This window comes from Mixophyes fleayi, chromosome 11 (genome assembly GCF_038048845.1).
Source record: "Mixophyes fleayi isolate aMixFle1 chromosome 11, aMixFle1.hap1, whole genome shotgun sequence".
NCBI lineage: Eukaryota > Metazoa > Chordata > Amphibia > Anura > Limnodynastidae > Mixophyes > Mixophyes fleayi.
The window spans coordinates 80569956-80596376 of NC_134412.1; the positions used below are offsets into that span (position 1 = coordinate 80569956).

At 39.6% G+C, this 26421-nt stretch overlaps 1 protein-coding gene across 1 annotated transcript in view; it reads right to left on the reverse strand.

Annotated features, from left to right (window-relative positions):
* KAZN (kazrin, periplakin interacting protein) overlaps window positions 1–26421 on the reverse strand; it is a 368693-nt gene that overhangs the window by 262000 nt on the left and 80272 nt on the right. The window contains exon 2 of the mRNA XM_075189642.1: window positions 11980–12137. Coding sequence (XP_075045743.1) covers window positions 11980–12137 — 158 coding nt within the window. The remainder of the gene's footprint in view (window positions 1–11979; window positions 12138–26421) is intronic.

The following is a 26421-nucleotide window of genomic DNA, read 5'->3' on the forward strand; positions in this document are numbered from 1 at the left end:
AGGTCAATTATTTAGCTTAATATTTTATTTAGCTTATTAATGCGTGTGCAGTTATATAATAATGTGCACAATTTTCTTGAACTTGAAGAGATAACGATGGTTCTTGTTGTGACTTCTAGTACAGAGAACGGCTTACACCTAGTTGCAGAAAGTAAGCAGTTGGGCGATGCTCTGTCTTGATACTGCAGGGAGATGCTTGGCTTCACTGAAGTGTGCGCTGTGGGTAGCGTCTTGTGGGATCCCTTCGCTGGTACCACCCACAACATTATACTTTTTCATGCTACAGAACAAAACATATCCTATTTATTTACAAGGTCACTTTCCCTTAAAAATATCCATAAACTATCTGAACTCAGTAAAGTATTTTATTCCATTCCATTTAGTAAACTCATTTGGGCTTTGTATATACTCATAAAAGCTTTACAATAGTCAGTAATGGAGCCACAGAGACAATAATGGCATGCCCCAAATCTCAGATTTGCAATCAAAAAAACAATTTTCCAAATGGTGAGTTTCATTATCATCAAAGATACAGCCCTAATAGACAGCTCATAAATAAAATATGTTGAACTACAATTCCCAGCATGCTTTATACACCTTGAACAACAGCTGCATAGCCACAGGATAGCTTTGTCTGTCCTAAAACCGTATCGTTTTTTAACACACATTTTATTTTATTTCACAGGGACCTTAAAGAGTAACGATTATCTGGGAAACGGCGCAAACCAGCATCAGCAAAAACATTGATGATGTACAATATATATATATACCTGTGTGGGAAGCATGGTGGCTCAGTGGTTAGCACTTCTGCATCACAGCATCGGGGTCATGAGTTTGATTTCCGACTATGGCCTTATCTGTGTGGAGTTTGTATGTTCTCCCAGTGTTTGTGTGGGTTTCCTCCCACACTCCAAAAACATACTAGTAGGTTAATTAGGTGCTATCAAATTGACCTTAGTCTTTCAGTCTGTGTGTGTGTAAGTTAGGAAATTTAGTCTGTAAGCTCCAATGGGGCAGGGACTGATAAATGATCACGAAACAGCATTCCTTATTGGTTCTGATATCTCCCCAATGCTTCTTTGGGAGCTGCCAGCCCCATGACAATCTCTGGTCATCTCGCAATCTGTCACAACGACCAGATCTGTCCATATATTTACAGCTTTATTAGTAAGTTATTTCAGGGGTCATTTAATTTTGTTTCATTGTAATTGTTCAGTACAAAACGCAAGTTTTTTTGTGTTCGGAGAACCACATTTATCTACAGATTTTCAGCTATTTATAAAGTGGGCGCTACCAGGTAAAATAATATATTGTCCATAGACTGCAGTAGAATATAGTAGCCAAATGATGACAATCGGTAAAAAGTCTTTACCATGCAATAGCATTTGACCATATATCATACATATAAACAATTTGTCAGTATAATATCCCTTTTATTCTTTCTATTAATTTTGATATTTTGCTACTTACATTTTTTTTCCAGAACAAATGCAAATTTGACTATCTCACACCATTAACATTATTACACTAATCTGCAGCCTGACAATTCTCACCTACAGCTTAGCACATTATTTGTCATTTTGACACCTGTTATGCAACATGTACAGTATATATTTTATTGGGTCATTTTTTAGGCTGATGACATTTTCTCCTGTTATATTACCTGACTCCTGATTTTCCCATCATCGGCTCAGAGTTCAATTACGTGTGAGGTTTTTCTTGTTCCTCAAAGCACTGCAGAACTCTGATTATGTATATTTAGCCTCTGAAGTCACCGTGCTAGATTGCCTGCTACTTAATTGCCTGTCTGGAACCAAGATCCACTGATCACTTTGCAACCTGTGTTGAAGGAAATGAAAATTGCTATTTTTTTTAAATTTTATCTCTTATCAATCTTTATATTTCTATTGTGGCAGAACATTTAAGCACCATGCTCTGCAAGTTGGATCCAGGAGTAGTTAATTTCCATCTCTTGTGAATATAAATAAATGAAAAACATTTTAATTGCTCTCTAGTAGGTAAATACTTGAAATGACAGAATTAATTATGCATTAAATGCTATCTACTTTCCCTACTGAAGGAAAAAAAAAATCCATGGGTTCATTTATTAATGCTGTATTTCAAATACCCAGCTGTTAAGTTAAAAAGCTTTAAAAGTCTTATTGCTGTTATATTACCGTGTGATTTATTCTGTCCTTTGGGAGCAGCCCCTTGAGGCGTCATGTTAATTCTAAAGGGAATAAAAATTCATATCAAAAGGGTGATTATGCTCCAAATTTTGGACAATTCCCGCACATTTACGAAGCCACAAATGCCGGAGGAGTGGAGTAGAATCCTCTTATGTAGAGCCGTGTGCCGTAATTTGCGCAAGTGCGTGTAGGTTTCTGCTAAAGCGCACAAGTTTATGCAGCCAGATGATCCTTGTGATGTAACAAAAGCTTCCACCAGCCAATGGGAGGTATTGATTGGCGCGAGGGTGTTTCTTGCAGAGATGTGCACTGACTCACGTGTTTTGGTTTTGGATGTGGTTTTGGTTTTGGTTCTATAACGTCTTTATGCAGCACGGTGGCTCAGTGGTTAGCACTTCTGCCTCACAGCACTGGGGTCATGAGTTCGATTCCCGACCATGGCCTTATCTGTGTGGAGTTTGTATGTTCTCCCTGTGTTTGCGTGGGTTTCCTCCGGGTGCTCCGGTTTCCTCCCACACTCCAAAAACATACTGGTAGGTTAATTGGCTGCTTTCAAAATTGACCCTAGTCTGTCTGTCTATCTGTGTCTGTGTGTGAGTGTGTGTCTATATTAGGGAATTTAGACTGTAAGCTCCAATGGGGCAGCTACTGATGTGAATGAGTTCTCTGTACAGCGCTGCGGAATTAGTGCCGCTATATAAATCAATGATGATGATGATGATGCTTTGGTATTGTTACAGGTTTTGCCCAAAAATCCTGAAAAGGGTTTGGTTCTGGATCTGGATTTAATTACAAATTGTGAAAAATATGTAAAATTATGTGATTTTGAACTGTTTTTGCTCCAATATTACTATTTATAACATTAACAGTCATTTACAGTCATTTACAGTCTATTTTCTAATGATCTCTTCACAACTGTCCAACTTTGCACTAAATTTGGCCAAAGTCTGCAGCGAGCTGTCTGGCTAAAATTAGTGACAGAGTAACGGCAAAAATACATGGCAGTTTACTATAAGATACAATCTCTATTTCTGCTTTCATTTTCTTTTCATTCAATTCCATATCTGACATTATAAGTCGACGTTTCGGTCCTATATATGGACCTTTGTCAAGACAACCACATAGAAGAACAGAAAAGACAGATATTAAACAAACCATGTAGTTACCTGACTTCTTCTGCAATCCCAGATTGTATTCGGCTGCAGCTCATGATTCATCAAAAGATGATCATCATTGCAAAATATATGAGGCAATGGCTCCCTTGTATTCTCTATGAGGCACTCCAAGTAATATGCATTCCACCGTGGAACCCATAAACTGGAAGTACACGAACTATAAGTAAACAAATGAGTTTTCGCTACAACCAAACACAGCGATTCCTCGGCGAGTCATCTGGACATCTGCCTAGCAGGTGTATATTCCCCATGAGTACCTAAGACACGTACCGAGGATGTACAATAACGCACCTCCGCTATCAAATGCACACTGTGTGGCGGTATGCGCATACTTACCAACTCGGGGCGGGACGAGGCCAATCGCGTCATTTTGGCCCCACCCCCCGCAAAAAAAGTAATTTCCATTGCGGGGGGCGGGGCCAAAATGACGCGATTGGCCTCGTCCCGCCCCCTCCCACCCTCCAAAATGGGGTGATTCACCGACGCGATTCTCGGTGAGATTGGGATGCGGGGGAAATGCCAGCTTGCCTGAATTTCGGGAGTCTCCCGGACTTTCCGGGAGAGTTGGCATGTATGGGTATGCGTTCCAGCTTGGAACGCATAAACTGGAAGTGCAATGACGCACGTCCTGTATAACAAGTGTTTTGGTTCCATACTTTCCTATATATGATGTTTTGCCTCGTTTTCAAATCCAATTAGGGCGAAAAATGGAGTCATGTTTTGTGTCTAGTCAGAACCCCAAATCTCAGATCTGTCAGATTTCTCCGAATCACACACAGACACACAGACAGACAGAGAGAGAGAGAGAGAGAGAGAGAGAGAGAGAGAGAGACTAAGGTCAATTTGTTAGCAGCCATTTAAACTACTAGTATGTTTTTGGAGTGTGGGAGGAAACCGGAGCACCCGGAGGAAACCCATGCAAACACAGAGAGAACATACAAACTCCACAGATAAGAGCATGGTCAGGAATCAAACTCATGACCCCAGTGCTTTGAAGCAAAAGTTCTAACCACTGAGCCACCGTGCTGCCCGTATCTTACAAAATGCATGGTCCATCCCCTTAAAATGGGCTATGAGGCCCAGTAATTTCTAGTTTAGTCCGTTCTATGAACCTAACATTCTCATCATGGCAAAGTCAGAGATTACCTTATTAATTTTTTTTCCTCATAATTGAAAATCGTATCTAAAAATAGAACTAAAGATGATGCCCACACAACCGAAAAGGCAAAAAATATAAAATAAAATAAAGACTTCATCCTTTAAAAGAATGTGTAGTGTATACATTTATATAAACATATGGAAATCCACTTTTTTATTTTTTTGCTGACGTGAAACAGACTGGAAGACAGATGCCTATAATGGCAACAACCATATGTGATGAGAGCAAAAACACAGCACTAAAGTCTTCCGAGGAATCGCTTTCTTGTTGTGCTTCTCCAAAAAATGAATACGTTACATTCTTGTGATGTGCTACGTCCCATTCTATTATGAGGTGCCTAATACCTATGTAAGAGCTCAAATAATGAAATAAGGGGGATGGATGTGGAGTAAATTCCTCAATATAACTGATGTTGAAAGTTTGAGAGAAGATATTGGGCTACCAATAAAAATGTTGAAATCAGCTGCCATTAGAAACTTCTTTAAGAAGAATCTATTGATGGAAAAAGTTAAAGGGCTAGATTTACTAAACTGCGGGATTGAAAAAGTGGAGATGTTGCCTATAGCAACCAATCAGATTCTAGCTGTCATTTATTTAGTGCATTCTACAAAATGACAGCTAGAATCTGATTGGTTGCTATAGGCAACATCTCTACTTTTTCAAACTTGCGGTTTAATCAATATACCTCGAAGATTCTGACTAAGCCCGGTAGTCAGTTATTACTGAATTTTAAAGATCAAGTGCAAATTAGGGAAAGTCTTAACAAGACAAGAGATCTAATTGTTTAAGTCGCATGCTGTGACAAAACTGGTGAGAAGTCAAAATGAGTTGAGTCCGAAGGATATTATATTACAAGAGAGGTGGAAACACTCATATAAATAACCGTAAAATTCAATATATCGCCCAATTGTTCAGACACAGCACCTGATTTATTAAGGAAAGTTAAGCAAAAATAAGCAAGTAATGCAAAATCATGTTGCATTGGAGGGGGAAGTTAATTTAAAATATGATGGCAGATTTATAGTTGAGGTAGGGCATGTCCTAGATCGCCTTTAAATTTCGGTGTAAAAATAAAGCTATCAGGGGGTAAATGTATCAAGCTGAGAGTTTTCCGGTGACTTTGAAAAACCAATCAGATTCTAGCTATCATTTATTTAGTACATTCTACAAAATGACAGCTAGAATCTGATTGGTTGCTATAGGCAACATCTCCACTTTTCAAACTTGCCAGAAAACTCTCAGCTTGATACATTTACTCCCAAGTGTTTGTGTGCTACATGAAAAAACAGACAGTATTTAATTTATGTGTAAAATAATAAACTCATTTGCACCCCTTGCATTGCAACATGGTTTTGTCCAGAAAACTTGAGTAAGAAAACTTTCTTAACTTTTTGCTTAACTTTCCTTAATGAATCCGGCCCACTGTGTTTTACATCCTCCTTCCCCCATCCTACCTCATTCCTCACTTCTCCATCATAGCTAACGCCTCTAAAGATTAGGCCACCGATAATACACCCAGAGATGGGCTTAAAAAGTATCATCACCAAACCTACCCCTCCTTTCCCACCCATGAGTCCATGAAAACAGAGAACCACAGAAATGCGTGGGCACCATAAAAATGATTGAAACCCTTTGCTGTACAAAGCGATAAAGCGGCATGTCCCAATAGAATACTTCACATTTACTTCTTCCTTGTGCAAAAGTTGTTCATAAATGTGATTCAAGTATGTTAATGAAATTTAATTTGCCACTTTTTATAGATGTCAAGCGCCGAATGTCATCAAAATAAAAGTGGAACATAAGTACTGGTGACGCCTGATATGTGTGTCACACTGGAGAAGTCCTGTTAAGAATTTCTAATAATATCTTGAGGACAAATTGTCTGTTCTCTCTCTAAATGTACTGTACAAATTATAAGAGGCATTTCTGTGAGATTTAGAGCTAATCAAACCCCTGCTATTTTACATAACACTGCTGACTATTGCTCATTTTATTTAGCATAACTGTTACAATGTTTTAGTGCCTTACTGATTCTTTAACAATATTACATACATCAGTAAACTCACTTATTGGAAACATTTCTTAAAGGGGACTGTTAGAAATATTTTATTACAATAAAGTTTCACGTGAAAATATTTGTAGCACATTTTTCGAACCTAGTTCTGTTATAATGTTTAGTATGTTATTATGTATATTGACATGCAGCCACTACATCTACATGCATTGAAGGATAGCACTGTTATATATGACATACTATGACCAGGGAGGACAACTATGTGACATACTATGACCAGGGAGGACAACTATGTGACATACTATGACCAGGGGGACAACTATGTGACATACTATGACCAGGGGGACAACTATGTGACATACTATGACCAGGGGGGACAACTATGTGACATACTATGACCAGGGGGACAACTATGTGACATACTATGACCAGGGCGGACAACTATGTGACATACTATGACCAGGGAGGACAACTATGTGACATACTATGACCAGGGGGGACAACTATGTGACATACTATGACCAGGGGGGGGCAACTATGTAGCATACTATGACTAGGGGGGACAACTATGTGGCATACTATGACCAGGGGGGACAACTATGTAGCATACTATGACTAGGGGGGACAACTATGTGGCATACTATGACCAGTGGGGACAACTATGTAGCATACTATGACCAGGGGGGACAACTATGTAGCATACTATGACTAGGGGGGACAACTATGTGGCATACTATGACTAGGGGGGACAACTATGTAGCATACTATGACCAGGGGGGACAACTATGTGACATACTAATACTAGGGGGAACAACTATGTGGCATACTATGACTAGGAGGGACAACTGTGTGGCATACTATGACCAGGGAGGACAACTATGTGACATACTATGACCAGGGGGACAACTATGTGACATACTAATACTAGGGGGAACAACTATGTAGCATACTATGACTAGGGGGGACAACTGTGTGGCATTCTATAAATATGGGGGACAACTATGTGGCAAACCTGGGCTTGACCAGATTTTAGCCGACACTGATAGAAAATGGTTATTCTACATCTCTCCTTCTGTTTTTTTACACCCAAATTACTGCTTTACATCCACAACTCTACATATCAAACTTTTATTGGTGCTTCCTCAATAATGACAGAGCCGCTTCCACGCTTAGTGATAGACATTCACCTGTAATTCATTGTCACCCCCCATGTTCCAAGCCCCTTTCTAATAAGCTGTTCTATGTAACATTGTTCTGCAGTTATGCTGCCTGACTCTCACCCCCACGTACACATCTAAAACCAACTTCTACCACCAAACGTTTATGCCACAGGCAAAGACTGGGTCAATATTGCTAGTAAACCATATAAAATATAATGGGCCTTATCCATCAAGACACATATTCTGAGCGCAATCGGCTCTGCGTACTCCCGAATTTAAAAGGAACGGATCTGGAGACATGTGCCCTGATGAATTCGGGTGTAGGTCTGCTGCGATCTACTACACAAGACTCTGCAGTATATATCCAATATCTATGTGGATATAAATTTGCAAAAGAACGCACAGGAAAGTAGGAAAAAAATATGCAAATGAATGTTACCTGTTAATAATATAGGCATTAGTGATAAAACTAGAATGTTCTTAATGTCCACTGAACATAAAATACATTTTTGCAGAGGCTCCTGCTTGCAAACACATGTTAGAGCATGCATACAAGACTGTCATCACTACTGATCAGGACTTAGACTGGACCTGTAGCTGGAGCAAGATACGGCAGAAAGACAAGTAACTTCTAGATGCCCAGACCTTGATTTGGACCTGGCTGCGTGCGCTTGAGTTTGGCGCGCCCTTACTGTACATTGACTACGGCATTACGCCGTTTCCCCGCACCGAATACTCACCAAAATTGTAGTTTGTAGTAAGTGGAGAGGGCTGCATTTACTAGAGTATGGTCCGCTTCTCGGTATACGCAAAGTGGTTTTGCGTATGATGCACTCAAAATCTGTAGACACGTTCCTTGATGAATCAGATCCTGTGGGGCATATTCAATTATGTTTCCGGTCCGCGGTAACGCCCTGGAATAGGCAGCGAAGGCAATCCACGGTACCGCAATACCGTGGATTTTCGTGTGCACCCAATAGGGTCGGGAAGGAAAATCCGCCTTATTGCGGTACCGTATTACCGTCAATACTGCGCACTTTTCATGGTAACGCGCGTTGCCGCGGACCGGAACCCTAATTGAATATGCCCCTGTATGTATTGTTATTATTACAATATTATTATATTGCATCACTGGGCAGCCTGTTTTATGTGTGTCTGTTTTGCATGATTGTATTGTTGAATCCCAAAACTTAAATTAATTAGATTAGTCTTTATAAGGGCATTGTTCTCAATTTTCATATAAATACGGGGCTATTCTTTATTGGCATATTGTCTGACAAGGATATATAAAATGGCATATAAAAGTGGGCGATATATTGTCTTTCCTCTCCTCTTTGTCTCTTTCTCTTCTCTTCTCTTCTCTCTTGTCCTTGTACTTTCCTGCCAGACAATCATTGCAGGGCAATACATTACACACCTTGATTTGCAGCAAGAGACATCAGCGGTTATTTTTATTTAGAGCTTTTGAACAGGGTGATAAATAAGGAAGAGGATTTTTTTTAATTGGGACTTTTTGCAAAAATGCATCTGACACAGCTGATATAATGTTTTCTAAATTGAGTATTGTTTGCTGCTAAAAAAAAAAAAAAGATTATCTGCAGAAAGCTACGAAAACAAAAAAAATCAACAAAAGAAATTGGCCCTGTGCCTGAGGCTTTGAATTTTTTAATCTGTTTGATGTCCTTTTGTAAGAAAAAAAATAATAAAAAAAGTAAAATTTTCACTCTTGTAGATTGCGTTTAATGAATCTTGGGATTATTTAAAATAATTTTACAGAAATTAACTTCTGGCATATGACCTTCCTGCGTCATTTTTCTTCCACATCCTACAGAACATAAGGAGCTCTAAACAAAGCTTCAAATTAAGTGTAGCTATGAGTCAATCTTTTTGTTATGTTGTATGACAGTATACATTTTGGGCTTTGATTTTGTCTTTGACACAAGTTAATTCGTGGCACGTAGAAATATGGTTGTCCATACTGTGTAGGTGTACAAAAATGAGGATGTGTTCACAGTTAAACGTAACTAGCACTTATATCTGGAGAGTCAGATCAGTCCAGGCAAGCATAAGTGCACTACGGTAGAGTATGCATCTGAATTTAACTCACATAGATGTTTAAAATACGACTTTTAGGCTAGATATCTTTGTGCACCCCAGAGGTCTTAGGCACATTTCCGTGTTGATGACGACGACCATATTTTTGACTATCATATCTATACGTTAGACCTCACGCGTTTCGCTCTAATTCAGACCTTTTGTCAGGATTATCTCAGGATATGTTTCTTCAATAAGCATTCTTCTTCTAACAAGTAGCAGATGTAGTACGCACAAGTGCCGTTCAGGATCCCCTTATATTATTATAATTATTATTATTATCGTAGATTTGTAAGGCACCACAGTGCTCCGCAGCGCCGTATAGTAGGGTAAACAGGACATACATAAAACAGGGACATACAATGTAGACTAAATAAATACAGACATGAAAACAAAGGGCATGATACGGTATTTTGTTGGTTGAATTAATTTAGTGAAAATAGCAAAGAAAAGAATCACAAAAAAGTCTATTTTGAGAAATGTTTCATCTTATATCCCTTGTTCAGTGCCCACAACTTAAAAAGTAACCCAAAATATCCAATCTGTTCCAAAAAATGCAAAATTAAGTTATGTTCTGTTATTTTTAGCTAAACCAATGTAAGGTTTCAATAACGTTCCAGGGACAATAAAGTTTCACAGAGTGAAATACCATAATACACTTCAGCTTTTATGAATCTTGCTCCTCGATGAATTCCACACTGTGCGTAAAAGGAATAGCTGTGAGTTTGTCTGAACCACTAGTGGTAGAATCCACACTCTGACAGCCACATACAGAGCATTACTGCACTTAAATTTTTTTTACTGACGTATTCTTACTAACTCTGTAAATTTAACGGAGGTTGGCATCGGTGGACCCTTGAATATTGGAGATGAGGTTATGTAGTGATGCTAAGTGGAATACAATTTATGTATGCTGATTTATGCAGACATATAAAATATGTATAGCTCATTAGGGTAACCCTTTGCATGCCATAGGTCAAGAAAAATGTTCTCACAGGAAGTCAATAGGGTTTGTATCTCAGGTGGAGGAATGGCTTTGGTTGCTATGGGTGGGAATCATGGTTACCCCCTGGAGCCCTGTAAATAGTTGACAATTGTGGTTTTAAACTGTGCACGCTAAAATCTGGATACTCCTCAGTTTTCCAAATGGTACAGACAGGTGGAAATTATCCTCTAATAATAGGGTTCTGAGCAGGGGCGGAACAGATGATACTGCAGCCTCCTGGGCATCCTTGTTTGCTCTGTTTTCTTCAGAGCAGGGAGGGGTCCTCTGTGTCCTCTGGGAGTGCTACCGTGAGCTTGGGCCTGTCAGCCCCACCACCCGGTCCGGTAGAGGCCACACTTACGTCATTGGTTCCCAGGAGCCCACCGATGGCTATATGGGGGGATAGGTCAGTAACTAAGCAGAGCAGTTGTCCGAAGGTGGCCAACATCTATAAATATATTATTGTTTAAAAATTATTTTTTTTTCTGTCACATATTTAAAGCTTTTATGTACTGCCTCCTCCTACAATGTAATGGAAATGGTGGCCGGGGGGCACTTTTTTATTAATCAGCTACAGACCTTGCCAATATTCTCTGCTCTTCCCCTTCACTTCAAAATAACGCCAATAACCCAGTCAATGCACCTGACATTTGAAATTGGATGTAATGCAGTTTCTGTCATCCCAGCGGACTGAGGGCATCACAGAGACCAGGGGTAAGCTCAGGCTACTAGGTTAAGCCGCTTGGTTCCTCAGGACCACCGTTAAGTATCCTGGCTGTGATAAACAGAAATGGATGCACTGTAGGGATCAGAGTATTAGAGACTGCAGGAGGGAGAGCATAGATAGATGGTTCTACGGTACTGAGGCGGTTTCTCAATTAATAGTTGAAGCTACATTTCATAATTAACGATAAAAAGGTGCACGTCTCTATTATACTGAATGAGGTAGAAATACATAAAAAAGATTAAACAAACAAGGTTAAATATAAAAGAAATATATAGAGAGAAGAACTGAACGGGGGCAAAAGTGCAGCGGAATCAGACAGTGATTGTAACTAAGGCCATGAATATTGGATGGTAGACACTTCTAGCTCAGCGCCCTCCACATGTAAGATCACCTACTGGACACTCTTATGGTTAATGATTTGTTGGCAATGTTACTACAATTAATGCAATGAAAAATACAATTAAATCATTTCTCACCTGTGCTTCAACTAAAAGTTGTCTCATGATAACCATAGACTTCTTTAAAGATTCCTTTTCAGCTGGATGGAAGATGTCTTCGTTGTCCTCTAGAGCTGATGGCTTTGTCACAATGAAATGTGATATTTGGTCATTTAAGGTGTGCAGTGACTTGACAGCTGCGAAGAAAGAAAATAGATCTCTTATTCATCAAGAGAACACTGTTATTCTCCATGCTTCATACATGGATTCTATAGACATAACATAACGTGCACAAGTTCAAAAATCCCTTAGCTCTAAAAAGAGACACTCAAAATATATTTATAGTTTACAAAGAAGCAATTTTCTGTCTCTTTAACAAGACTTCAATACTCTGCAGGGAAGTTTGGTGTATACATAGTCTATGCTGGAATAAAAGGATCCATGTTTATGACGTTAAAGAATACCACATGGTTTTTTTTTCATTCAGGAGACTAATTTTTCCAGCCATAAATATTTACAAGAAGCTTAGATCAAAGCAGTCCTTACAAATAATGCAGTATATTTACAGTGATTATATGGCCTGTATAACGTGACACCTTTGTTAGGTTTACTTTAATGAAGTTTGGATTCCAGTAAGTGGTAGTTTACCAACCAATGGATGAAACATGCATACATCCAACAACGGCGCATTTTAAGGAAACTGCCTCCCCCCTCTAGAGCGGATTCTCGGTTTTAAGATGAAAGTTTGTGATCTCTGCTATACCACAGGTGACATCAATGATTGTATTTAAATTTCAGTCTTTTGCTCCCTTAATATTAGTGAGGGCATTTAATATATGTTTGATGTTTCTATGCTTCTATGATAAGATGGATCCGCTTGCATTACACAGTCAGACTTATTTAATAAGACGTAAAGGGCCTGATTCATTGAGGCATGTAAACAGCAATTTCGTTCGTATAATCCCCCCAGTTAATCTGCGCCTGCCTAGAGCAGGTACTTGTTTTTCAGCCGTATCTCTTGCTCATACTTGCCAACATTGTGTTGTTTATGTCTGAGAGGGCAGGAGGTGTGTAGGGGCGGAGGGGCGGGGCTTTGTGACTCGTGTCATTTTGGCCCCGCTTCCCCCCCAGTGATGTTTTGCCTGTTTTGGGTAATTTTACAGGTGTAAAAAGACCCAACACAGGCATTACATCACTGGGGGCAGGGCCAAGATGACGCGATTCCCCCGAGAATCGCATCATGCCGCCTCTAATCTGCCCACTTCACTAGTAAAGTGGGCAGAAGCAGGAGAATTGCCAGGTCACCCGGGAGACCAACCCGAAATTCGGGAGTCTCCTGGACATTCCGGGAGAGTTGGCATGTATGCTCTTGCTCCAGTAACAGGGCTAGTCTAAGTCATGATTACTGGTGATGACGGCTGTTTATGCATGCTATTACATGTGTTTGCAATCAGGAACAACTGTAAAAGGGTATTTTATGTTCATTAAACATTCATAACATACTAATAAATGTATTTTATGGAAACAAAACCCCCCAAAAGTCCTTTTTTTTTCAAAATGTTTTTTTTTATCATTAATGCCTATTTGATTAACAGGTGACATAGACTGTGATACAACAAGACTTGTCACAACCTTTTTATTATAGATAAAAAAAAATGTTAAAAGGGATTTTTTTCACCAATGGCACCATCCAATCAACCGGGTGACCCAGGCAATTGCTCCGCCTAGTACTGACTAATCTTCCTCTAACGACAGAACAACTCTTCTTACTTGAAAAGTAATTTATAAGATACTAATTGGATGATAAAACCATCACACATCACAAGCGATTGGTGCTCATTGAGAAACCATACAAGATGTGTTTTTTTTTCTGTGCGTTCTTTTTGATTTGATATTCCACAGCGGTATTGGAGGTATCTTGTGATGTCTTGTCTATAAGAGCAGAGCGTGCCTAGTCCCGTATTCATCACCACGCGCATCTTCAGATCCGCTCCTTGTTGAATTTGGGCGTACGTATACCTGTTATAGGTGCGCTTTTAAATAAACACACAGAGCCTGATTCATTAAGGAAAGCAAGGAGAAAAAAAGAGTAACTTTGCACCTTGGCAAAACCATGTTGCATTGGAGGGGGAGGTCAATTTAAAATGTGATAGCAGATTTATATTTGGGGTAAGGCATGTCCTATGTCAACTTTACATTTTAGTGTACAAATAAAGCTATCAAGTATTTGTTTGGTACTCGAAAAAACAGCCAGTAATTTATCTTATGTGTGAAATAATAAACTAATTTGCACCCCTTGCATTGTAACATGGTTTTGTCCAGGAGAACTCTCCTTAGTGAATCAGGCCCAAGAACTGTATGAAAAGTACAAGCATGTTCATATTTGCTCCTAGCAGATATCACAATTCAGCAACAGGTTTAGGCGCTGCATACGTTTTCTAAATATCCTCAGCACTTATATCCTGTTTGCGAATAACACCTTCTTTAACTTGATGTTTTTTGCTATGGATATTTTCAGAGCTTATTTTGAATTTCTTACAGTGTTAAATGCCAACATGCTAATCCTAGCAGTGACAAAAAAGAAGGAATTGAGGCTAACCATGGGCAGCACAGTGGCACGGTAGCTAGCATTGCTGCCTCACATCGGTGCGGTCATGGATTCGGTTCCAAACAAGGCTCTAATTGGGGAGTGGTTGCATGTTCTCCTCATGTTTGAGTGGGTTTTCTCTGGGTGGTCCGATTTCCTCCCACACGTCAAAAAACATGCAGGTAGCATGTTATTGGCTTCTGACAAAACAAAATTTATTTTCCTTTAAAATATTTCTAATAGGCTGCTGAACCGAGTTTCGCCCCCTGGCTAACGTTTGCCAGCCCTCCTCTGCTTGAAAGGGGCGTATTAGGGCGGATGTTGGTGTTGTTTAGGTGGATCTGGTTGTGATTAGGATGGAGCAAGGTGTGACCTCTTTTGTCCTGAATTTCCAGTCAGTAAAGTTAGTAGACGAAACAAGACAAAAGCTTAGTCACCATCTTTGCTGTGTCTGCCAGGACTGAAGCCTGTGACACAACAAGACTTGTCACAACCATCACAACCAAAAAAAGTAAAAGAAGTGATTTTTTTTCACCAATGGCACCATCCAATTACCCGTGTGACCCAGGCAATTGCTCCGCCTAGTACTGACTAAGCTTCCTTTAACGATAGAACAATTCTTCTTACTTGAAAAGTAATTTATAAGATACTAATTGAGTAATAAAACCATCCCACATCACAAGTCATTGGTGCTCATTGAGAAACCATACGAATTCTGTAGCACTACATTCGATTATATGCAAATGTACCTATTTGTCCGCTTAAGCCAGACAAAGGTGATTACAAATCATCATCATCATTTATTTATATAGCGCCACTAATTCCGCAGCGCTGTACAGAGAACTCACTCACATCAGTCCCTGCCCCATTGGAGCTTACAGTCTAAATTCCCTAACACCCAGACACAGACTAGGGTCAATTTTTGATAGCAGCCAATTAACCTACTAGTATGTTTTTGGATTGTGGGAGGAAACCGGAGCACCCGGAGGAAACCCACGCAAACTCGGTGAGAACATACAAACTCCACACAGATAAGGACTTGGTCGGGAATCGAACTCATGACCCTGTTGCTGTGAGGCAGAAGTGCTAACCACTGAGCCACCGTGCTGCCCACAAATCCATGTGCATGGTGGAAAGTGTAAAAACATAGTGATATGTTACCATACTGAGAGCAATTTTTAGTTCTCCCTTTCCTAGGGGTACTAAGAGATGAGAGGGGCAGGGGGGTGTCTGTCTCCTTAAACTTTGAATAGTTTCTATTTGACAGGTTCTCCTCAGACTTCTATATATTCTTTAGCTAACTAGTACACAGACGTGGCACATAGTGATGCCTATTATAAAGTATATTATCTCTTTACTTTGGCACTGTTTAGCACTGTAATCACTTCCATGCATAGCACTGTTTGTTCCAATTGCTGAATTTAGGACAAAAACATATTAGTGTAATAAGCACAGGTTCTCCGATGTGAAGAGGGCACTTGCCCGTCTGAAATACTCTGCCTACCAAGCATTTGGTAGAGCGTTTATGGATTAGATCCCATTGACCTATGCCTGTCCTCTTTGTTAAGTCACGTTGTATGTTTACTATTCGTATAATGAGCAGGAAAACAGTGTGTGCCTGTATCTAGCCCCAGTCTCTCTGCAATGTTTATCTCCCGGCACTGCAGTGTAATGGAGAAGAATCTGTGCAGTAGCTGAAGGATAAAACCAGCAATTTAACATGATTTACATAAAGCTGTGCTTTTTCATATTTGCCTGACATAAGTGACCCCTATTTATAATGCGGGCACGGAAATCTGCAGAGGCAGTGAAAATGTAAGCATCGAAATTATATTTTGTTCGATAGAATAATCTTTCTTACTGCTTACTTGATGTTTTAGGAAAAAGGTGCAGAAAAAAAATACTCCTTTTTGATTAAAATTAAGGATTGGGCTTTGCTGTACAGTGCTAAGGGTACGGCTAGGCATTCATTTGGTCAACATTCAGAATGTCGACAACATTAGGTCGACAATTCAAATGTCAAGAGTATTGTTAGGTCAACAAGTCATATGTCGACAGTATTGTTAGGCCAACAAGTCATATGTCGACAGTATTGTTAGGCCAACAAGTCATATGTCGACAGTATTGTTAGGCCAACAAGTCATATGTCAACAGTATTATTAGGCCAACAAGTCATATGTTGACAGTATTATTAGGCCAACAAGTCATATGTCAACAGTATTAATAAGCCAACAAGTCATGTGTCGACAGTATTATTAGGCCAACAAGTCATATGTCAACAGTATTAATAGGCCAACAAGTCATGTGTTAACAGTATTATTAGGTTATCAAGTCAGATGTCGATAGTAGTGTTAGGCCAACAAGTCATATGTCGACAGTATTATTAGGGCAAAAAGTCATATGTCAACAGTATTATTAGGCCAACAAGTCATATGTCGACAGTAGTATTAGGTCAACAAGTCATATGTCGACAGTATTGTTAGGCCAACAAGTCATATGTCGACAGTAGTATTAGGTCAACAAGTCATATGTTAACAGTATTGTTAGGTCAACAAGTCATATGTCGACAGTATTGTTAGGCCAACAAGTCATATGTCGACAGTAGTATTAGGTCAACAAGTCATATGTCGACAGTATTGTTAGGCCAACAAGTCATATGTCGACACAAGTATTAGGTCAACAAGTCATATGTTAACAGTATTGTTAGATCAACAAGTCATATGTCAACAGTAGTATTAGGTCAACAAGTCATATGTCGACAGTAGTATTAGGTCAACAAGTCATATGTCGACAGGAGTATTAGGTCAACAAGTCATATGTCGACAGTAGTATTAGGTCAACAAGTCATATGTCGACAGTAGTATTAGGTCAACAAGTCATATGTTAACAGTATTGTTAGGTCAACAAGTCATATGTCGACAGTATTATTAGGCCAACAAGTCATATGTCGACAGTAGTATTAGGTCAACAAGTCATATGTTAACAGTATTGTTAGGTCAACAAGTCATATGTCGACAGTATTGTTAGGCCAACAAGTCATATGTCGACAGTAGTATTAGGTCAACAAGTCATATGTTAACAGTATTGTTAGGTCAACAAGTCATATGTCAACAGTAGTATTAGGTCAACAAGTCATATGTCGACAGTAGTATTAGGTCAACAAGTCATATGTCGACAGTATTGTTAGGTTGCCAATTGGAATGTACACAGTATTATATGGTTAGGGATAGGGTTAGGGATAAGAATAGGATTAGGTTTCCCTTAGTGATAGGGATATTATTATCAACCTAATAATAATGTCTATATTAGAATTGTCAACCTAAAAATGCGGTCAATGTTATTATTGTCAACTTTCCAATCTTGACTATATTATGTTGTCGACCATATAAATGTTGATCATTTATCTGTCGAACATATATATCACACCTGTACTAAGGAGTCTATTTATTAACACAGTGCAGTAACTATCAATATGCAAATATTGCTGCAAATAGCAGTGATACATAATGAAATACTGCTGCAATTTACCTCCCGGGCCACTATGGGACTCTGGCAACAACCTCTCTCCTCCACAAAGCCTTTGTCATCTTTGCAGTGAGCTTAACGGCTGGGGAATAGAGGTAGAGCTGTACGTAAAACACTTTCGCAGGTGAAGGATCCCCAGAGAAACCAAAAAGACTTCAGCTGGGTCCCATTGTAATTTACCTCCCGGGCCACTATGGGACTCTGGCAACAACCTCTCTCCTCCACAAAGCCTTTGTCATCTTTGCAGTGAGCTTAACGGCTGGGGAATAGAGGTAGAGCTGTACGTAAAACACTTTCGCAGGTGAAGGATCCCCAGAGAAACCAAAAAGACTTCAGCTGGGTCCCATTGTAAAAGACAAGTAACGCCATCCTGAGATGATGTTGCTTTGCAGCGAAAAGCTTTTGTTCTCCCGACTTAATAAATTGGCTAACGTTGCTCTCCGCATCATCAGCATCGCCATTGTGCTGCTCAATAGAGGTCTACGGGGACAGCGGTAAGCTCTGGTAATCAGGTTGAGCTAACTTTTTGTTAAAGAACAAAAGCTGTGGAAGAGCTTTTTGCATTTTGGCTCTTCCCCGCTTGATAAATAGACCCCTAAAATTTTATTTTAGAACCAAGTTTCTGTACCTGTGGTATACAGACATTCAGAAATGCCTCTCGTGGATTTAACCGATACTTCAGCCTGTTGCATTTAGCTCAAGATATGTTTTCTTTATTAGCAAAAAAATAAAATACCAACTTAATCAGGGGACTATTTATTAGGCAATTTCAAACAAGGGCTGGTCCCAGGATTTTCTATCTCACCATAATGTTTTCCTCTATTTTTGTATAGTGCTCAATTAAAAAAAACAAAATAGAATCATAATTTTCATATACAGGCTAAATACATATCTATAGAGATCTATCGAGGGACTTTTGTTTTGGGAAAGCATTTACAGACCTAAGAAGCACTTTTAACATTTAAATCTTGTGAATAGTATATAACTTACAGCCTGAGTGTCATTATATTGTTGTATTGTAAAGTATATTCTTCTAATTACAGAAAAGGTCAGCCCGGGAGAAATCTTGGATTCTGGATTGGGATGAGGTTATCAAAGTGAAGGAGAGGCAGCGGTCATTGGCCGATCGCATGGAACGGGATGGAGTTAAGTGGAGAGGAGGTTGGAGATGTAAGGGGCAGTGGAGGGGTAGAGGACCTTCTAGGTGAGGGTATGCAGTTTGAAAAGGATTCCGTAGGGGACTGGGAGCCAGTGTAGGACGAGGCGATGTTGCGGAGTTGGATGCGCCACGATTGGGCAAAAGATTGAATGCGGGGGCAAAGGAGAGGGAAGACACAATGGTGACTCCCAGGCAGTGGAGGTAAGAAACGGAAGAGGTGGTGGTGTTGTTAACAGTGTTCCCCATTGTCTATAGAAGGATTCCGAAATGCGTCATGTACCCTTTGGTATATGACACTTGCTCTACATTGCTTGTAAGTGTGGTTGTTTTATTTGGAGGGGCAACTGATCCAATGTATGCATCAAGATTAAAACAAGTAAGCATGCTACCCTGCAAAGCCCCCGGGGCAAAATATGTGACAACTGTGACATCATCGCTCTGGCATTGATTAAAAAAGCATTGCTGCTCTAACATCCTATCAAATTACATATCTAAAGCCTTAGTATTACAAGATCAGACAGATCGCCTGTGGTGTCCTTTAGGGCCTGGCCAAACAGGCATCTTTCATTCCCCCCATGATCAGTTTGGTTTTACAAACGATCAATAGAGGGATCATTGACCCCCAACGGAGAGACGCAGCGTCCACGTGCGCTAGTGTTACATAATGATGCCTCATAGGTCATGGCTGGGTGGCAGTGGAGCGTGCCGTGCATCATAAATTTTAGGCACGAAATAAGATTATTTGGAAACGATTTGTATTTACTCATCCATTTAAAAACAGAGCTGTGTGTAAAACAGAGATGTCTGGAGAAAATAAAGTCGCTATTCATTGCTTTTCTTGTGCCAAGCGCTGCTAGTCCTCTCTTACAAAGGGCAAATTGGTGGTTCCCATGGTAACCTAAATAACCGTTCTGAGGCTGTTTATAAATAGTGGACATTTTCTTAAGAAAACAGATATAGAGCAGATATAGGAAGAGTATTCGGGACGAGTATTCATTACAGTCAATGCTGCCTTTGTGGTTTCAAGTGTACATATTTCTTCATTCCTGTTTCTTGGCTTATTGTGATTTCTTTTTATCACCGCTCATTTGCCACTCTGTCTCGCTGTTTACCAGCTACAATATGTACAGTAAATTAGACATAAAGGCTCTAACACATCCTATTGCCCTAGACCACAAAATGAGCACTTTGGCGCTTAGTGGTCCTTTATTACGGCTGGATTTTATGAGTCAGAAAGGCATTTACAAATAAGGATAAGTGCAGCAAGAAGCTTAAAATTGCCTGTCGGTAATTACTGTGCCAGTCTAAGGCATCATTCATGCACATTTATATTGGTCGCTGAGGTTGAGAAATGTGTCTAATATTTAATGCTAGACAGAAAGGATGCAGAGGTGCAGTCATTGCAAAACTCATTGTGGTTTTATGCGCACACTGGCATTGCTTTATAAAATTATACTGCAGCTTGTTATTTGTCTGTAGGAATATATGGTAATAAATAACACCAAGGTATACCAGCTCAGCATGCCACGTTTTAAAAATCTATATTAGGTATATGTGAAGGATCACTAAGGACTGCTGTCTAGATGCTGTCAAACTGCCGCACAGAAAGTTCAATCATTGAATAAAACAGAGAACAGTCACAGATTTATATTCAATACAGTGTTTTAAAGGTTTACAGCTAAATTATGTTTTCCTTCTACATACAAGGATATTATTTGTGTGGCGTTTTAGCCATTGCCCTCATAATCTAAGAACATGCTTGCATTCTTAGAACAAACACTGGTTGTCACATTAACCAGCAAGCGTTTTAAAATTGTATTGCCAGACAGTTTGTTTCATGCTTTCATGCAGTTTTGAAGGTTAGTTGTTGTAAGTCGGTAGTCAGCCATGTTTATTTATTTGGTGACAGTTATTTCAAGCAAAAGCAATGGCACCGCGATGGGGACCAAGACGGATCCATCCTATGCAAGCATTTGCAGTTAAATAGTTGCACTTGAGCACCAGACAGTGTTGTCTGTTTTGCATATACTGTTCATGAGCATATTTGAGAACTTGTACACTTTGGGCCTGAGTCATGACGGCACCCCTACTGAGTGCACCATGCGATTGTTATAAGCTGCATGTAAATCGACTCTCCGTACTCCCGTAGTCCACAAGGAACCGATCTAAAGATATGTGTGGTGTTGACTACGGGTGTAGTTTTACTCTGATCTACTAGACCAGACACTGCAGGATATGCACAATACCTATGTGGAATATAAAATCTCCAAAAAATGCACAGGAAGCAATTAATGTCACCTGTCAATAATATGATCATTTATGATTATAAATGGAAATTAAAAATTATTTGCTTATTTTTTGTAATATTTTTTTCCCCTTGGGGAAAAAACTATTATTAGACTGTCCTTAATGTCTACTGTACATAACGGATATTTTTACAGTTGCTCCTAATTGCAGAAATATGTTATAGCATGCATACGATACGGACATCACTACTGATCAGGACCTAGACTAGCCCTGTAGCTGGAGCAAGAAATACGGCAGAGAAGCAAGTAACTTTGAGACACCCAACCTTGATTTGGACGTGGCTGCGTGCGCTCCAGCTTGGAGCGTCCTCACCATAAAATTGACTACGTCCAAATGCCCCTTCCGCGCCCTATTCACTCCCGAAAATTCACTTATGCAACTTCTTACAAGACCGGTAAGCTTGTTTTGACTCTTTATGACCCCTTGTCCATTGCTTCTGTACCGTCCTATACTTTCTCCTCTCAATGCCATAACTCTTCATGGTCCACTCCATACTACATCCCCTGTCGGTAACATAAATAGTACAGCCATTATTGGACCCATGGTTAACCTTTTTATACTATGTAAATAATACAGTGGTGATAAGTAAATTGAAGAGTGCTGCCTCTGTTTCTCTGTCACCCTAGGGTTTATGTGGCCTTTACCCAAATCCAACTATGGGTAATTGGGAGTTATTAGTCATGAAATAAGCATTTAAGGATTGGGGACACATACTGCAAGGAGCTCCTGCAACAGTATTCACGACAGACTACAACAAGCGTGAATTCACAGAGTCAGCTAACCCATTACAGTCTACATGTGGTGTGATGTAATCTCTAGGCTTCATCATCACCACCACCAGTTATTTATATAGCGCCACTAATTCCGCAGCGCTGTACAGAGAACTCATTCACATCAGTCCCTGCCCCATTGGAGCTTACAGTCTAAATTCCCTAACACACACACACACACACACACACACACACACACACACACACACAGACAGACCAAGAGAGACTAAGGGCAATTTAATAGCAGCCAATTAATCTAATAGTATGTTTATGGATTGTGGTCCAGAAAGAAGGTCTCCACCTAAGTGTACATAGGATTTCCTGCAAAAACGATTTCATGTGTTGATCCCTTATGAAATTGGTGTTAAAGGTCTTGGGCCCTTTCATTGCAGGGGGTTAATTTCATGCCTTTACATCCTTGTCACTTCTTTGACACATGTACCTCAGTGCAATTATCTTGTTTGTCACTTGCTCTGATGCATTTATTTAGTCACTATCTAGGGTGATACATCTTCCAATATGACTATTTGATGCTTATCTAGAGTATATCAATCCAGACCTACCATTATAAATTGCATTATGTTTTACTTGGGGCTATTGCTGTGTACAAAGCTCTTGTCTCTTGTCGGCTACATCTGATTTCTACCTGCACTGATCTCTGCCTTTTATGTGACTTGGTGCCTAATTTTCCTGATTGGGGCCAACTGAAATTGCTGACTTTGCTTTACACTGTTCCTAAGACCCCCAAGGGTTAGCAGCTAAGCCTTGGTGTCTATAAAGTATACCGAGAGGCTGATTCAAAAGCAGAGTTAGTCTGCTACATACTGTATATGCAGAATATCTCTGGTATTTCCCTAATACCGTACGGATTATATTATACTGACAAATAACCCGGTTGAGATATAAAAAAGAAATCCTTGAGCCTGATGGGCACCTAGTGCTATACATGCTCATTTTATGTATTCTTTATCAAGTGAACGTTACAATCATATGAACATTTATGCAAATCCGTAAATTTTCAGTAATATAATTATTGTTAAAGCATTGTTCAGCATATGTGAATAAACATTCTTATTGTGCATTTTACAATAATAATATGGTTATCTGGGGGATGGAAAAAGCTCATAAAAAGGTCAACCAGCTGACGGACACATTCGCCCTTCTGGAGGAAGCATAGGCTTGCGGGTGATTGAAATTAGCGGAGATACGGACGTAGAGACAGTTTTATAACATTTTAGGGTTGGACCTACTGCGGGGTGTGATGCCTTTCTGATATCTTGTATCCATGGAGCAATGTTTAATGATATTTGAGAGGCCACATTTTTAATGTCTCAAACTCTTCGATCTGGTAAAATCCAAGATTCTGTTGAGCTGTATCACGTTATAATTACCCAAAACCCATGGTAGTACCTCCCTGGTGTTTACATCTGTATAGCACCTCATACTTCTATGGAGAGCTCTCCCTCCACCACCACCCAGGCAAAGAGTCTGACAGTCTTCTTGAGTCCAGTAAAGATTGTATTCATTGTCTCCCAACTGTACACCATGGATATACTTCTCATGACTCTGGCAAGCTGTTCCATGCACAAAAACAGATTTCAGAGGAGAGAAGAGAGGTCCCTGTCTGGTCCCATTTGTAATATTAAATGAAGCAGAGAAGTTACCACTTATTTTGCTTAAGGATATTTTGTAAAGAGTAAGGATTCTATGTAGACAGACCCAGTAGACGTGGCATACATTGCCAATCTACTCTGGCCAATGGATTTTCAGCAAATGCAGATGTTAATATAGAGTGGATTTTACATTCTGAGATGTAATGTTTCAAATCTATATTTTTAGTTATATGTCCTCAAGCTTCTTTTCCCGGAACAAATCCCACTTGATCATTGTGGATCAAGTCAGGAAGCAGGTTATTGAGACAATTTGCAATTAAACAAAGAGTTTTATATTGAAATTGGTCGGCAACTGCAGCAACTTCCCTTCTTTCGGGATTACCATAATACGGGCTACTAGAGATTGGACTGAGAAAGAAAATGTATATGAGATTTCCTTAAAACATACTGGTAGGGTAATTGGCTTTTGACAAAAATTGTACCCCATCATCATCATCATCATCATCATTTATTATATAGCGCCACTGATTCCGCAGCGCTGTACAGAGAACTCATTCACATCTGTCCCTGCCCCTTTGGAGCTTACAGTCTAAATTCCCTAACATAAATACAGAGAGAGAGAGAGAGACTAGGATCAATTTTGATAGCACCCAATTAACCTACTAGTATGTTTTTTGAGTGTGGGAGGAAACAGGAGCACTCGGAGGAAACCCACGTAAACACGGGGAGAACAAACTCCACACAGGCCATGGTCAGTAATTGAACTCATGACCCCAGTGCTGTGAGGCAGAAGTGCTAACCACTTAGCCACCATGCTGCCCTATTGTATGTGTCTTTTTGCTGTATTGTATTTAGGTTTTAAACTCCAATGGGGCAGGGACGGATGTGAATGATTCAATATTCTCTGAAAGGTGCTGCGCTATATGGTAGCACTATACACTATACAAGAAAACAATAATAATGATACAGAGAATTTGGCAATGGGGATGTAAGAAAGTTTTACTTCTAGACAATTTTTCTAGACAATTTAAACGCTGTAATACAACCCTATCCGTTGTGGCCGGACAAAAATTGTAGCGGATATAATTAGTACAGATTCCTGATAAATAATATGAGAAAAATTAACTTACTTTAGATAATCAGAATAGAGGATAAGCGAGGTGGTGTAGACATTAATATTCAAGGACACTGAAGAGAAAGGTCAGCCATAATTAAAGACAGACAGGAGAACATAAAACACTCTTAGAATAGCAGAGATCCTGATAATAATCATTCAAAGTTATATTTTTGTTAGATTGGATGGGAGCCCTTGTTCTGTGGCCACTCTGGTTTTATCAATGGCCTGAAAGTCTGCTAATGACATGGCAGGAAATGTCTTCGGATGTGAAAAGCAAAGCACTGGTCATTCTTTGTCGCTTATTCTCCCACAACCTGGACAAGCATTGCAGTACAAAGTTATTCTCAAAGACGCTTTAGGAGTTACATGGTGCAACAAAAGTACATTCGTAATGAAGCTCCAAGCTGTCAAACAGATCTTTACTGTCATTAGTCATAGTATAAAGATCATATTTGATGTTTTTATAAGAGCAAAAATTATTTAATATTTTCATAAAACCAAAATAGCAAACTGACAAATTATAAATTAAACTCTGCAAACTGTAAAGCGCTATGGAATTTGCTGGCGCTATATAAATAAATGTTGATGATGATGTTGATGTTGATGATGATATATTGTCCTAGCTCTGTATTGGCCTGCTAATTGAGCTACTTCACCTTCTTATATTTATCTAATTTAGATTTTGATAAAGAACTATACATACAAAGAGAAGGTGTTGCTTGTGGCTGATATTTGTATTATATACTCAATATATAATACAAGTTAACCCGTGCATGATACTCATGCATTCTAGTCAAATCAAGCTACTTTAGGTGTTAAAAAGGTTCTTGTCATGCATTTGGGCCATAGCCCAGGCCTCCTCAGGGGACGAGCGTTACTTCCCGACGTAAGCGCCCTTTTTTAACGTGGTTTTGTCCAAGTGTCACCACCTCATCATTCTTCTCCATCACCTCATCCTTCATTTTCATTGCCACATCTATCCAGACACAGGGATCTCTCTCAGCGGTCCTGAGTATCACACTCCTCTCACTCTGTCACCCCCGGCAACCACCAACCACTCCCCACTGTCACCCCCGGCAACCACCAACCACTCCCAACTGTCACTTCTCCTTCAAGAAATATATATATATTTTTTTTAAATCTCTATAAACACTTTTAACAATTAACAAATTAAAAACATCTTAGTATACCAAATTTCAGCCCTTTCTGAATTTTTTTTTCCACACACACTAAGAATTTAGTAGGTCAGTGTATAACTCCGCCCAGCAGGTGGCGCTGCAGCTTGGTTTTATTTTTTCCACACACACACACACACACACACACACACACAGACTAACACACGCCACTAAGCATTTATCATCATCATCATCATCATCATCATCATTTATTTATATAGCGCCACT